The 17,090-nt window shown below is 44.0% G+C and overlaps 1 protein-coding gene across 2 annotated transcripts in view; it reads left to right on the top strand.

Annotated features, from left to right (window-relative positions):
* arhgef19 (Rho guanine nucleotide exchange factor (GEF) 19) overlaps window positions 1-17,090 on the top strand; it is a 90,203-nt gene that overhangs the window by 50,560 nt on the left and 22,553 nt on the right. For both annotated transcript variants that reach the window (XM_041205832.1, XM_041205831.1), the window contains 3 exons: window positions 2,786-3,226; window positions 12,668-12,800; window positions 15,466-15,539. In XM_041205832.1, coding sequence (XP_041061766.1) covers window positions 2,786-3,226; window positions 12,668-12,800; window positions 15,466-15,539 — 648 coding nt within the window. The remainder of the gene's footprint in view (window positions 1-2,785; window positions 3,227-12,667; window positions 12,801-15,465; window positions 15,540-17,090) is intronic.

Below are 17,090 nucleotides of genomic sequence, written 5' to 3'. Positions count from 1 at the left end.
ATTCCAGTTAAATCACTAGATTTTTACAAATCAGAATGAAACATTTAACAACATTTCACAAATAAAAAATTATCTTTTCAAGGGAAGATCAATTAATCAGATCAATGTTAAAACCCCAGGTATACCTTAGTGAACATTTTTATGGTGTTTCTAACAATCATACGAGAGTGTCTTTTTAAACTCATTCATGGGATGTGGGTGTTGCTGGCTAGTCTAGCATTTATTGCCCATCCCTAATTGCCCTTGAGACGGTGATAGTGAGCTGCATTCTTGAACCGCTGCAGTTTATGTGGTGTAGGTACACCCACAGTGCAGTTAGGAAGGGAGTTCTAGGATTTTGACCCAGCGACAGTGAAGGAACAGCGATGTGTTTCCAAGTCAGGATGGTGAGTGGCTTGGAGGGGAACTTCCAGGAGGTGGTGTTCCCATTTATTTGCTGCCCTTGTCCTTCTAGCTGGTAGTGTTTGTGGGTTTGGAAGATGCTGCTTAAGGAGACTTGGGGAGTTTCTGCAGTGCATCTTGTAGATGGTACACACTGCTGCCACTGTGTGTTGGTGGTGGAGGGAGTGAATGTTTGTGGATGGGGTGCCAATCAAGTGGGCTGCTTTGTCCTGGAAGGTGTCAAGCTTCTTGAGTGTTGTTGGAGCTGCACTCATCCAGGCAAGTGGGGAGTATTCCATCACATTCCTGACTTGTGCCTTATGGATAATGGACTGGCTTTGGGGAGTAAAGAGTTACTCGATGCAGGGTTCCTAGCCTCCGACCTGTTCTTGTAGCCACAGTATTTATATGGCTAGTCCAGTTCAGTTCCTGGTCAATGGTAACCCCCAGGATATTGATAGTGGGTGATTCAGTGATGGTAATGCCATTGAATGTCAAGGAGCGATGGTTAGATTCTCTCTTGTTGGAGATGGTCATTGCCTGGCACTTGTGTGGCACGAATGTTACTTGCCACTTGTCAGCCCAAGCCTGGATATTGTTCAGGTCTTGCTGCATTTGGACATGACTGCTTCAGTATCTGAGAAGTTGAGAATGGTGCTGAACATTGTGCAATCGTTAGCAAACATCCCTACCTTTGACCTTATAATGGAAGGAAGATCATTGATGAGGCAGCTGAAGATGGTTAGGCTGAGGACACTACCCTGAGGAACTCCTGCAGTGATGTCCTGGGACTGAGATGATTGACCTCCAACAACCACAACCATCTTCCTTTGTGCTAGGTATGACTCCAACCAGCGGAAAGTTTTTCCCTTGATTCCCATTGACCCCAGTAAAAGGGGAAGTTCTCACCAAATCAATTGATTTCAGTGATTTCTAGCTCTGTGTGAGGATGTCCACAATGCAGTGAATGACAAATCACAGTTTCAGAATTTCCCCATTAATCTACACTTATGCTAAATCCTGAAATTGTGGTCAGATTTAGGGTGACAGTAATGGTGAGTGCTGACTCTTCACCGTTGAAAGCCTCCCAAATTCCGGGCAAATGTTATTAGGACGCAGATTTATCCTATTTGGAAGTGTCCAGCTTTCTCTTGGTGACTGCACATAGCAGAATGTCTGTTAGCAGGGACTCACCGTCAGTGAATTAAAAGCACTGACTTCTGTCCTGTGATTCCTAAGAGTGATCCTTAAGCAGCACAGTGAGTGGGATTGTGGCCCTCAATAAAAGGCACCAGGCTAGATTGATTGGGGATAAAAGCGGAAAGTGCTGGGAAACCTCAACTGGTCTGTCAGCATCAAGTCAGACCTGCTGAGTTTTTCCAGCATTTTCTGTTTTTAATTCAGATTTCCAGCATCCCGCAGTGTTTTGCTTTTATACTAGACTGGTCTGGGTTCTTCTGCATTTTCTTGTTTTAATCACGACAAAATAATCCACACAAATTAGACAGTGAATTTCTTGGAGGGTAAAGTTCTTGGCTGATGGATTCCTTGGTCAGTACCTCTCTCAGAGAACGTAACCCTCGGAAGATGCATCATTCAGTGGTCAAGCACTCAGCACTCAGGTGGTGCTTTCCTTGGATGCTGTATTACAGGGACAGTGAAGAGCAGAGAAAAAGAGCAAACAATTTCTTATGTGACAAAATGGTTGCCGGAGCATTGGCCACATGTAAAATGGCTACAGCTCATTGACTACAGTCTCGAGTCAAGTTTCTTCCACTGATCGGAATTGGGCCCTCTGCAAGTCACACAGATTATTGTGGTTAATTTTCCTTCAGTTAAGAGTTGCTTAGTGGCTCTGGAGTTGACTTGTAGATGGCTGAACAAACAACTTTAATATTGAGGAATCTGCAGTGCGGGACACCAGCTAGCTTGAAACAGTCGAAGGCAAGTTAAGATAAATCAAGAAGTTGTGATTGGGTGAGACCAGGCTTAGGTTACAGAGGTTCAGAGGTGAGGGGCTCCAAAAGACTATGTGGTATGGAGAAGAAAGTGGAATGTAGGAGACTGTGAGATGACTGAATTTGAACATAGTGAAGATGAAGAGAGTGTATAGGTGGCAGACTTAGAGCTGGAGGAACAAGGGAGGAAATATTCACGGCATGACTGCCCAGAGCAGGTACAACAGTGACAGACATGAAAGATTGCGATGGAGAAACAGAGAAACGTGAGAGATGAACTTTTCCTTCTATCATGTCCAAGAGTGTGAGCTGAGGTTGCAGATCCTCCCAGATACAGGAGTTATAACATCCCAGATGGTTGTTTCAAAACTCCTCAAGTACATTTAGCATCTGGGTGAAGCTTGCATGTTGTGTTTTTTGCTGACAAAATCTTGTTATTTTTCCAGGGAGAAAAGTGAGAGTTTACTCTACAGATTCTCCAAGTGATGAGTCGTTCAGCAGTGGGAGTCTAGACTGTGAGTCCATGTTTTCGGGTACCCTGTTTGACAATGACTTGAAAGACAATGATTTTCTAAGCAACAGCTTCTCATTGGAGGATGACACTGGGCCTCTGGATGACTCTGCCTCTGATGAGCTTCCATCAGAATCACTTCCTGGACTGGAGCCAGACCCAGAGATTAAATGTCGCTTACCTGCCACAGGCAGCTTGAGTCGGACGCCGTGCATCGCCGGCTGCATGGAGCAGGAGAAACGGCGTTTCTCAGCATCGGAACTGATAAACAGACTGCATCTCTCTCAGAAGAAGGTCGCACAAGCCCTGAAACTCAGCAAGTCCCTGTCAGGAAGGTCCACACCCCGAGAGAAGACACCCACTTTCTCCTTCGAAGGTAAGGTTTAACTTGCAAAACGGGAAGGTCTCCTCATTTCTGCACTAGAAAATGGAATAGAATGAGATAGGATGCCATCAAAATGCAAGCTATCATTATTCTCCAAACATTCTCAAATCCCATCAATTACTGCTTGAAATGTGGGGAAACATCAGCCGTTTTGCACATTGCAAGGTTCTACAAAATGTAAATGACGTGAATGTGTAATTCATCTTCTCTTTAGTGGCACTGAGGGAGGAATGTTGGCCAAGACACTCCGAGTAGGAGCAATGGGATCTTTAACAGCCACCTGAAAGATCAGAACAGACAGATGGGGCTGGCAATGTAGCACTCCCTCAGGATCGCACTCAGGTGTTGGCAAAGCTGTATCTTTCTGTGGTATACTTGTAATGATTTTAAATATCAGCTCAGATTATGCAGGACAAGAATCGACTAATTTGTGATTCCTGAGTTGCAACTTGTGCTGTGGACTGGAGGACAGCCAGTGTAACAACTCTGTTCAAGAGGGAGGGAAACTGGGTATGGATCAGTGAGTCCAACATCAGTTGTGTTGCACTTTTAATCAAAGGCCCCTTTTGAAAGCCTAGATGATAGTATCAATTGAACTTCCATCATCCACCAACTTTTTAACTTCCTCCAAAATATTCAACCAGCTTAGTAAGACAGGACCCACTGGTGAACTGAAGCCATGCTGAGATTCCCTTTTCTTTCAAGTCAATCATCAGTGAGTCTTGGATGATTCTATTAGCAACTCAACAACATGAGAAAAAGGAGCATGAACAGGCTATCTGGCCCCTCAGCTATTCGGTACAATCTTGGCCAATCTTCTGCCTCAACTCCACTTTCCTGCCTGCTCCCCATATCTCTTAATTCCCTGAAAGGCCAAAAATCTACATGTGAACATATGAACATATAAAATAGGAGCAGAAGTAGCCCACTTGTCCCCTCAAACCTGCTCTGCCACTCACTAAGATCACGAGTGATCTGTCTGTGTTTCGAATTCCACATTTCCGTCTACCCCCGATAACCTTAGATTCTTGTTAGGTAAGGGAATCAGTCTACCTCTGCCTTAAAAATATTCAATGACCCGCCTCCACTGCCATCTGAGGCAGAGAGTTCTGAAGTTGCACAACCCCCTGAGAGAAAAAATTTCTCCTCACTTCCATCCAAAACTGCGCCTCCTATTTTTGGACTCACTCACAAGAGGAAACATCCTTTCCACATCCACCTGTCAAGGCCATTCAGGATCGTGTATACTTCAATCAAGTCACCCCTCACTCTTCTAAACTCCAGTGGAAACAAGCCCAGTCTGTCTAACCTTTCCTCATAAGACAGCCCACTTACTCCAGATATCAATCTAGTAAACCTCCTTTGAACCTCCTCCAATGCATTTACATCTTTCCTTAAATAAGGAGACCAAACTGCACAGTATTTGAGATGTGGCTTCACCAATGGCCTGTATAACTGAAGCGTAACATCCTTGCTTTTATGTTGAATTCCTCTCATAAGAAAAGATAGCATTCCATTATTATTCTTAATTACTTGCTATACATGCATACTAACTTTTTGAGACTCATGTACTAAAATACCTAGATCCCTCTGTACCTCGGAATTCTGCAGACATTCTCCATCTAAGTAATACTCTGCTTTTTTATTCTTCCTACCAAAGTAAACAACTTCACCATTTCCCACATTATACTCCATCTGCTAGATTTTTGCTCACTCACTCAACCTATCTACATCTGTCTGCAACCTACTTATGTCCTCTTTACAACATACTTTCCTACCTATCTTTGTGTCATCTCCAAATTTAGCTATCATGCCTTCACTCCCCTCATCTAAGTCGTTTATATAAATTGTAAAAAGTTGAGGCCCCAGTATGACACCTGAAGGACTCCATTTGCCATATCCTGCCAGTCAGAAAAAGATCCATTTATGCATACTCTCTGTTTTCTGCAGTCAGCCAATCTTCAATCCATGCTAACATGTTACCCCCTACACCATGAGCTTTTATTTTTCGCAATAACTTTGATGTGGCACCTTATCAAATGCCTTCTGGAAATCCAAGTACAGCATGTCTACAGCTCCCCTTTACCCAGTGTATATTACTCCTTCAAAGAACTCCAATAAACATGATTTTCCTTTTATAAAACCATGCTGATTCTTCCTGATTATCTTGAGTTTTTCCAAGTGCCTAGTTATAATCTCCTTAATGATCGATTCCAATACCTTTCCCATGATAGACGTCATCTAACTGGCCTATAGTTTCCTGTTTTCTGCCTCCTTGAATAGAGGGGTTACATTTGCTACTTTCCAGCCTGATGGAACTTTTCCAGAATCTGGCAAATTTTGGAAAATTAACCCCAACGCATCTACTACCTCATTAGCCGCCTCTTTTAAGACCCTAGGATGAAGTCCATCAGGACCAGGAGACTTGTCAGGAGCTCCATCAGTTTGTTCAGTATCGCTTCCCTAGCGATTGTCATTTCACCAAGTTCCTCTCTCCCTCCCACCTCCTGATTTACAGCTATTACTGGAATGTTTCTTGTATCCTCTATAGCGAGGACAGAAGCAAAATATTTGTTCCTTTCATCCGCCATTTCCTTATTATCTACTGTTAACTCACCATTCTCACCCTTTAGAGGACCAACACTCACTTTACTTACTCTTTTCATTTTTAAATACCTGTAGAAACTCTTGCTATCCGTTTTTACATTTCTCACTAGCTTCCTCTCACACTCTGTCTATCTCAGCCTTTAATCTATTCAACAGTGGAGCATCGACAACCCTGAGGGGGTACAGAATTCCAAAGATTCACAACCCTTTTGCGTGAAGAAGTTTTCCTCATCTCGACCCTAACTGATTGAGCCCTTATCCTGAGACTGTCTTACCTCCCTCCCAACCCCATGTTCCAGATTCCCCAAATGGTGAAACAGCCACAGTGTCAACCCTGTCAAGCTCCTTCGCAATCTTGTACATTTCAATGAGGTCACCGCTTAATCTTCTGAACTGCAGCCTATAGCTAAAGTAAAACTACTGAGCTTACAGTTGCTCAGTCCTGGCATACTGCCCTATTTAAATATCATCATCACATGGGCCTCTATCCGGCTTATGGGGACAATACCAGATTCCAGTGAGCTACTCAAATGTATCAACAAGTGGTCCTCTTGGCACGACCCGCAATTCTTTGAACATCTGTAGGTGTTTGCCATCAGTGCCAACAGCCCAATTTGATTTAAGAGCTCCACTTCCGGTAAGGACCATTTCCACATCCACTTTAACATGTTCAATTTTTAGTGTCAAGACCATTTCATGCTATTAAAAACCCTGCATCATCTTCATGAGTAAAAACTGATGCAAATGAGCCATTTACGACCTCCGCTGTATTCTAGAACTCCATGTGAACTATGGAGTTCTTCAATGGCCCTGTAACAGCCCTTGATGGTCATTTGATTCCTAAGATAGTGTAAAAGACTATTGTCATTACACCTACCGCTTTTCCAGACTTCTTTATGTCTCAGTTAAAGATAGTCAGTAAATATCTTCACTGTCCAGAGAGTGATTTTCCTTAAACCTGTAAAAATAATTCGGTTTTAGTCCAAACAGATCAAATGCTGGACACTGGGATTAGGCAGGGTGGCTCGTTTTTTGGTTGGCACAGAGACGATGGGCCAAGTGGCCTCCTTCTATGATTCTACGATTCTGACTTTGGATATGACCAGTTAGCTAGTTTGCTGTTAGTTTACCGTATGCCCTTCTGTTAAACCTGGATATGTACAAGGCTTCCTTCTGCTAAAGAATGGTTTTAAAAGGATTCCATTTTTCTTCCCAGTGTTTCCCCAGCCCAGTAGTGAGCATTAAACACCAATAGTGTTAGCATTAAATGTCCAGCTACTCACATGGTTTGGTTAATCAAGTTAAATCTAAAAATATTTACTCTTGGGCAGGTGTTTCCCCACATGGAGAGTCACTATTAAAAACCGGGTCCAGTATCTGATGTCCCCTGGTTTCTTCCGTAACATTTTAAACAAAGGACTGTTTGTTATATTTACCAACCTTTCACCTCTCCTGTTCTCAATTCTGGATGGATCACTATGAGAATCTGAGGAGTTAGTATCCCCTGTCACACAGATATTTCCCAGTAGATTGTCCTTGTTGTTTGTACCCAGAATGTTTCATTTTGGTTGCTTTAAAGGTTTCTTCTTTATATGGGTTTTCGGATAGTGTTGAGCACAAAGTCTCAAAGCAGAGGTTTAACAGGAGTTCAGGCTTATTGTATTAGATGAGATATCCAGCGTGAGTAGAGAGTAGGTTGGTGGGCAGGAAGCAACCAGTCAAGTCTATTGGGTGTTACTCGGGTTGGAGGAGTGTTGTAAGTGCTGTACCTTCAGGGTTAATGCTGGTTCCACCCTTCCTAATGAGATATATCTGTGATTTGGACTAAAGCACAAAGAACAAATCAAAATGTTGTCACTGTCATCACTTGTCCCTTGATTCGAGAATGACATCTACTGAGGACTGCGAGCTTCTGGGCCTTCGTGTGATTGAACAGGCCGATTCTTGACCCACAGATCTTTGGGCACATGAGGCGCGATGTCCCACGGGATAGTGGGATCTGGAATGCAGGATTTGCTTCTTTTTCTTTCCTTCTCTGCCACCGTTCTGCCTCATCATTAAGATGTTGTGACTCAAAGCGTGAGGCATCTTGATGGACACATTATCACCTGAACAAATGTGGGGTCCTTCTTGAAACCAGCAAGCATTCAGGCAAGCCTCTTGCAAAATCAGCTTCGATGGACTGGACACTGTTTGTTCGACAGTCCTCCCATTGAATCCGGAGGATGCAGCAAAGGCATTGCTGGTGGAACTTCTCTAGTGATCTTGTGTGTTGCTGATACACATTCCAGGTCTCGCTGCAGTACAGGAGTGTGTGACAACAGCTGCTCTGTACACTAGGGGCAGAATCGTCCCAGATTTGCACTAAATACAGTAATGGGCAGGAAAAAGGACTTTTTACCCCCTGCCTCAGTGGTGAGTTTTCATGCCGTATCGCCAATTTCCGCCTCATTAATTATGCAACCACAGGAAACACGCTGTCTCGCTGGAAGGCGGCCTCTGAATTGCCCGCCATGCTGTTACCTCACTCCGGGGGCCACATCCAAACTGCAGCCGCCTACACAGTTCTCAATGCCTGTAGCCCAGGACTGCTCCAGAGAAGACGTGGCCCTGAAAGCCAAGAGGAGTTCAGTGACCTGTCACTGGAATGCCTTATGGAGACCCGCCATGATGTTCTCCACCCCCATTCTGGCTGCAGGAGGTCCAGCAATCTCACCACTCCAGCTTGGGAGGCGGTGGCAGTGGTGGTCAGTGCCAACACTGCACAAAAGAGGTTGGTCATCCAGGGCAATAAGAGGGTGAATGATCTCATCTGTGCTGCCAGGGTAAGGCAACAATCTCATCACTCTAAACTCACAGACTCACAAGCCCATCACACATTCACTAGCATCTCACTCACTGTCAGCTCAAGGGACATCACCACTCACTCTCTCACACATACCCTCACATCTCCATCATCTCCTCTGGAGACTGCCTCCTCAGACCTCACCATCTTGAGGCCGCTCGCACAGATCAACATGTGCCCCTATGCACACTCTGGGATACCCACTTCCCCAGTACAGCCCTTGCCCTGCAGCCCCTTCCCTTTCCTGAGGCCACTTCTCCCCCTTCCCCAAGCAAGCCCTAGCCCTGCAGTCATCGAAAAGCCACCCCCACCTTACAGCTGGTCTGGTAGGTGGAGACCTGCCCATGAGCCCCCCCCTAAAAGTGATGTGGTGCTGCCTGTGAAGCCTGGCGCTGATGACTGCAAGTGCTGACTGAAGCTAGGTAGCAAATAAACCTCGAAGACCCGAGCCAAGTGCAGCTCGCCAGGTGCATGTCGCTTATGTACAGTTGTGAAACATGTCAGTGTGTAATCAGGCCGATGTACCCAGATGATCCAGCATGGGGGGGTGATTCCGATGAGCAGGGCTTATAATGATATGCAGATGCGTTAAAATGAAGTTCCTGACATCTGCCGACGGGAAAGGCCGACCATTTACAGGCAGAGCGGATGATCACAAACTGGTTTCATGATGGCATGAAACTGATTTTTGGCCTTCCCGCCATATTGACCACTCATGCCCACCACGATGCCCAACGCCAATGGGCACAGAACGTTCCGCCCCAGGACTTTGTTGTCAAACACTCATTGCCGTGGTTTGTAGAAGGCTGAGCTGGCGCAGCTGATCCGGTTTTGGATCTCCTCATCAATGATGGCCTTTTGAGAAAGGTGGCTGCCAAGGTATGGGAAGCACCCAACATATTCCAGAGTCTCTACTTCAACAGTATTTGGCTGACCAGGTGCAGGCTGATGTGAGTTTTGTTTTGGCAACCTTCAAGGACAGGCCGACTTTCTTGTATGCAGAATTGAAGAGATCGAGAGTGGTTTGCAAATCTGGTGCAGAGTGGGCAACGACACTGCAGTCATCTGCAAACTGCATGTCTATGGTGGTCAGTTTAGTTTTGGCACGGAGACGACTGAGGTTAAAGAGTTTTCCATCTAGGAGGTATTTAATACTCACATCAGAGAGCAGTTGATCTTCAATGAGGTGAATAGTCACTGGCAGGTAGACACAGAGTAGAGTTGGCAAACAGAAAAGCAGACTATAAAACATTTCAGGAGGGCAATGTTTTATGGGAAGAGAAGTGGCAGGTACAATTTAATGCAGGGTAAAATGAGATAAAACATTTTGGGACAAGCAGTAAGGACATGCCCATTGGAAAGATATTTAAAGGGTACAAATAAAGAAAAGTAGCATAGTGGTAATGTTAATGGACTAGTAATACAGAGGCCTGGACAAATGCTCTAGAAACATGAGTTCAAATCCCACCTTTGCAACTAGGGGAATTTAAATTCAATCAATTAATAAATCCAGAATAAATGATCATGAAACTACCAGATTTTTGTAAAAACCTTTTGCTAATGCGTTCAGAGGGGAAAATGATCATCCTTACCCAGTCTGGCCAACATGCAATTCCATATCCACAGCAATGTGATTGATTCTTGAATAACTGATGTAGCAAGCCACTCAGTTATATCAAACTGCTACAGAACAAAAGCACCTGTGGGTGCACCTAAACCTCATGGACTGCAGCGGTTCAAGAAGACAGTTCAACTCCATGTTCTCCAGGGCAATTAGGGATCCTGACTCCCCAAAGCCTGTCCATCATCTACAAGGTACAAGTCAGGAGTGTGATGGAATAATCCATTTGCCTGGATGAATGCAACTCTAATGACACTCAAGAAGCTTGACACAATCCAGGATGAAGCAGCCCATTTGATTGGCACCTCATTGATCACCTTAAACATTCACTCCCTCCACCACTGATGCACAGTGGTAGCAGTGTGTACCATCTACAAGATTCACTACAGCAACCCATCAAGGCTCCTTTGACAGCACCTTCCAAACTTGCAAATGCTACCACCTAGAAGGACAAGGGCAACAGACACATGGGAACACCACCAAATGGAATTTCCCCTCCAAGCTACACACCATCCTGACTTGGAAATATATCACTGTTCCTTCACTGTCACTGGGTCAAAATCCTGGAACTCCCTCCCTAATAGCACTGTGGGTGTACCTACACCACACGGACTGCAGTGGTTCAAGAAGGCAGCTCACCACCACCTTCTCAAGGCCAATTAGGGATGCTAGCCTAGCCCGCAACACCCATATCCTGTGAATGAATGTAAAAAAAAGACAGACGGTCAATGAATGCTGGCCTTGCCAAAGATGCTTACATCCCAAGAATAAATTTTTTAAAAAGAGTCCTGGCGTTGTAGGTGCAATACTTAATGATTGTGCTAGTGCAGATAGATAAACCCATATTAAAAATCTCACTTAGCACTTTGGGTTTATAAATATGGGAATATAGTACAAGCGAAAAAAAGGCAATGATGGATTTGTATAAACGCAATGGTAGGTCACACCGTGTGTGGTTTTGAACCTCCCAATATAAATAGGGCAGGACATTAAATTTGTAGTAGTTTTACCAGGATCATGCCAGGGATGGGAATCCAAAGCTATGAGGAGAGACTTGCAATGTGGGAGCTATTTCCACTGGAACAGAAAAGGCTAAGAAGAGATTGAATAGGGGCTTGAAACTTATGAAGGGTTTGATAGGATGAAGAGTCTGGGTGGGAAGTCATTGACGAGAAATCATCAGTTTAAAGCTATCACAGAGAGTGAGGAAAGAGGTTAGAAGAAATGTCTTCATGCACAGTTGCTAAAGTGCATGGGGAGCTTTTCCACAGGGAATAACTGAAGCAGCGGACACCGCACCTTATAAGGATAAGGATTTGAAGCAGAGGAGGATGCAGTAAAGAGTGCAGCAGCGGAATTAATTTTGCATCGGCCTAGCAAACAGCTGTCCCAGGTATGATGGACCAGTCGGTCTCCTCTTCCTATGCTGTAAACGTCGATGGCTCTGTAAGGGGTTCGAACCATTTCCTGCTTTGTGTACCCTTAGACAGTGTGTACCCCAGCTGCAGTGTGAGTCAGGCACAGGGCACAGCTGTTTCTATTTGGCCCCATGATTTGCCTTAACTGCAGGGTCAGAAGGAACCCCCATCGCATCAGCGGATTATCTGCAATTCTTCACAACCGTCATCCTTGGCTTCTGTCAAAAGGTCACTAAATGTTTTATCTTTTCGATGCTGGTGTACCCCTCCCCCCACCATCCCCACCCCGTGCTTTTTTCATTTGTTGTTTTGGATTTCTGGTATTTGCAAAGGTTTTCTTTTTATCTCGTGTTGTTGGCTGCCTTAGAAATGCTGCACATTTGGTCCCACTCAGTGCTTGGGTTTTTACTCTTCCGTCTAAGTGATGTTCCTCACTGCACGCTTTGATTCTTCAATTCATCTCCTCTGCCTCGCTTTCCTCCTTTAAGATGCACCTTCAAACCTACCTCTTTGACCAAGCTTTTGGTCGCCTGTCCTTGTACCTCATGTGGCTCGGTATCAATTTTTTTTGACAACATTGCTTGAAGTGCCTTGGGGGATTTACTGTGTAAAATATATGATATAAATATGAGTTGTTGTTGTAAAATGGATTACAGGCTTTCTTTGCACTGTCAGGTCACAGCAGCTGTAGAAAGGCTAGGAAACTCCCCCACCCACAGGGTTGGTTTCACCGTCTCTGGAACACTGCCCAATCATCTCTTGAATCTGATTTTGAAGGGCGTGGCAGTGTTTGGTGTTTGTAATTTGGCATTTACATATACTGCCTCTGCTTGGCATTTCCTGCACTGTTTGTGTGCAATGCCACTCCTCTCACTCAGTATGGCAGGGCCTCTTGATGTCCTGGGTATCTCATTGTTCCCCTTCTTACATCTTGTTCTCAGGTAGACGGAGCGCAAAGCAAAAGAGTAAGTCCCTCATCTCGATCAACAGCAATGTGTCTTCAAGGCCACAAAGAGATGGTCTCATCTTTGACAGTCCTCCACCCAGCTTGTGGAAATCGAGCACTGTTCCAAGGTAACATTTGGGCCTGTGTTAAAGACCAGCATCTGGGACTCAGCACACACACAAACTTCTGGGACTGGATTATACACTTACACTTGGGACTGGGACATAGAGCTATCACTGTGATAAAGGCATGCGCATCATTTGTGATTGTCCACTTTCTGGTTAATCTCTGATTCACAGACACACACAAACACGCACACACATATACATGTGCATACACAGAGACACACACACATATATATATATACACATATGCATTCACACACACACACACACATACACACATATATATATATACATATGCATTCACACACACACACGTATAAACATCTGCACTCATACACATACACGTACATACACATGCATTCACACACAAACACACATACACACACGCGCTTATATATATACATGCATTCATACGTACGCATAAACACATGTGTATAAACACATGCATTCATACACACGTGTATAAACACATGCATTCATATACACACACACGAGCACGACAGTGTCTTCCCGTCAGTGAGCGGGGGGTAGGGGGGGCAGGGCCTGCTTGCTGACATGTAATATGACATGTGGTGATATCGGGCGTGCGTCCCAACGTAACCAAACGTCATTTAGATTTTCAGTCCAGCGGGAAAGCAGCCAAGTCAGCTGTGCGCCCACCGAACTGTCAAAGGCCTATTAAGGCCATTTAACATCTAATTAACTCAATTTAATGAGCTGTCCATCCAACCTTAAGGTTGACAAGCAGGCGAAGAGCCCAGGCGGCCTTTGCATTTTTCATGAAACCTCATCCACGGGCGGGATGAGGTTTCATGAACTGTTTTAAAATCTAATAAAAATTTATACATTTATTCTTTGACATGTCCCAGCTCATATGATAGTGTCACATGAGGGGACATGTTTTAAAAGTTTAAAAATCCTTTATTTAAAAGTTTAACACTGAAACAAATCTCCCTTAGGCACAGAGGTGCCTCAGGGAGATCTATGCATTCCCTCGCGCAGGGAACCACTCAAAGAATCCCCTCCCACCCACACAGGAAGCGCTCAGCGCTTCCAGGCGTGCGTCACAATGGGCGGACCTTAATTGGCCCACCCACATAAAATGGCGGTGTGGCTCCGATTGGGGGCGCCGATCTGGTTTGCGCCCACCCCCGCACAACCCCCCTGACGAGGTGAAATGTCTGGCCACAGACACACACACACACACATACACACACACACACACACACACACACACACGTATATACACATGCATTCATACACACGCGCATACACCCCTATATACACATGCATTCATACACACAAACTCACTGAGTATACACATGCATTCATACACACACAATATATATATATATACACATGCATTCATACACACAGACACACACACACTCACAATGTATGTACATATGCATTCATGCACACAAACACACACGCAGTGTGTATACACATGCATTCATAAACACAGACACACACGCAGACACACACTGTATAAACACACACAATATGTATACACATGCATTCATACACACACACACACAATGTATATACACACACACACACTGTATATATACATGCATTCTTATACACACACACAGTATATACACATGCATTCATAAAAACAAACACACACACACACTGTGTATACCCTTGCATTCATACACACAGATACAAACACACAGACACGCAGGCACACACATATTATATACACACAATATGTATACACATGCATTCACCAATGTATACACACACACAAACACACACACAATGTATATACACATGCATTCACACAGTCACAGACAGACAATATACATACACATGCAATCATACACAAACACACACACAACGTATATACACATACATTCATACACACAAGCACACACACACTGAATATACACATGCATTCATACACACAATATATATATACACATGCATTCATAAACACAGACACACATGCAGACACACACTATAAACACACACACACAATATGTACACACATGCATTCATACGTGCACACACAATGTATACACACATGCACACTGTATATACACATGCATTCATAAACACACTCAGTATATACACATGCATTCATACACACACACAATGCATATACACATGCATTCATACAAACAAACACACACACACACTATGTATACCCATGCATTCATACACACAGACACACACACACACACTATTTACACACACACACAGTATATACACATGCATTCATACACACAGAAACACACACACACACACACACAGGCATGCACACAGTATATACACACACACAATGTATATACACATGCATTCATACACACAATCAATTTATGTAGAGATGCATTCATACACACACACACGCACACACATGCACATGCATACCCTTGCACATACACAATTATTCACTCACATATACACTCAATCATACGTAGTCTCACACACACTCACACATTTGCAATAACACACCCAGTGCACTCTCTCATAAACACTCTTGCACTCATGCACAGTCACCAATGCAGCAACATTAATATTAACAATAGAAATGTCAATTATACAGATTCACAGGAATCTCTGTAAAATCCCAGACAATAAATACTTCAAACTAATGCCCTGTGTGTTAGAGAAGGAGTGACATTAAATGTGATTGGGATCTGTTTCTGCTTCTGTTGTTCAGGAGAGTGGGATCAGAAGGGGAACTGAATGCAAAACAACTGAACGAAAGGAGACACTCCAGATTTCTACTGAACTGTGAGTAAAAATGAATTCACTGCTCATTCCTCCTCATGGAGATATCCTGAATCATGTTGTGTAAAGATCCCATGGGCACCTGGAGATATTCAGTGTCTCGCCTAATTTTTTCCCCCCTCTTCAAACAATGTTGATTCTTATTGTGCTTTGGTACCACTGGTGCCTATGCCATCTATTAACTCTCCTAAGTTACCATGCTTCATGTCGGACCTCAGACAGTGAGTTGGCAAGGTAGTCACCCATGGTGTCAGCTGTTGTTCAGTTAGTAGCACTCTTGCCTCTGCGTCTGAAGGTTGTAGGTTCAATACTCACTCCAGGCTGATGTTCCAGTACAGTGCAATGTTGAGGAAATGCGGCGCTGTTGAAGATGTTGTCCTTTGGATGAAATGTTAAACTGAGGTCCTGCCTGCTCTTTCAGGTAGTTGTGAAAAATCCCATTGCAACTATTTTGAGGAGGGCCCAGGGAGTTATCACTGATGTCCTGGCCCAATATTTATCCCTCAGTCAACATCACAAAACACAGGTTATCTGGCCATTATCACATTACTGTATTTGGGATCTTGCTGTGTGCAAAATGGCCACAATTCCTACATTATGGCAGTGACTACACTTCAAAAGTACTTCATTGGCTGTAAAATGATTTGAGACATCGGTGGTTGATAAAAAGCACTCTATAAATACAAATCTTTCTTTTCATGCAATGGAGAAGAACGAAGTCCAATTGTGTGCTCTCCCAGTGTCCACTTAACACATTTCCTATCAGCAGCACTTAGCCCTCCTCATCTTTGTCTTAAATGATCCCTTATTTTTAAACAGTGACCCCTAGTTCTAGATTCTTCCACAAAGGGAAACATCCTCTCCACATCCATATAGATAAAAGCAAAATACTGTGGATGCTGGAAATCTAGAACAAAAACAAAAATACTTGGAAAAACTCAACAGGTCTGACAGCATCTGTGGAGAGGAACACAGTTAATGTTTCAAGTCCATATGACTCTTCATCAGAGGTTGAAGGGTCAGACGGACTCGAAACGTTAATTGTGTTCCTCTCTGCAGATGCTGTCAGACCTGCTGAGTTTTTCCAGGTATTTTTGTTTTTGTTCTCTCCACATCCACCCTGTCAAGACCCCTCAGGATCTTAAAGTGACACCCCCCCCCACAATAATAGTCTCTATTAGTGTTTAAGAAATGGAATTCATCTGCTAGATTCCCTCATCAGGGATCGAATTTGGAAGCATTAGAAGCATTGTGAGCATTTTAATTGTTACCACTTCTGCACATAAGCCTCATTGATATTGCAATTTGATTGAAATCAGCTAACTCTGCACCGGCCAGAAATCAAACAGGGGTTTCTTCTGGTCCGCCTGCTTCAGCACTTACACTGGGCAGCGTAGCGCACTGACTGATGGTGGGGGTGGGGGTGGGGGTTGGGGTGGGGGTTGACATAATTCAGAGAATAACCACAAAGTGGATAATCACAAATGATGTGGTGCAAACAAGTTGCGATGTGATCCTATTCAAAGGAAAGTCTGGAGCTCTCTAGAGGAGATC

This window comes from Carcharodon carcharias, chromosome 15 (genome assembly GCF_017639515.1).
Source record: "Carcharodon carcharias isolate sCarCar2 chromosome 15, sCarCar2.pri, whole genome shotgun sequence".
NCBI classification, from domain to species: Eukaryota; Metazoa; Chordata; class Chondrichthyes; order Lamniformes; family Lamnidae; genus Carcharodon; species Carcharodon carcharias.
This window is presented reverse-complemented; position numbering and strand designations above follow the sequence as displayed.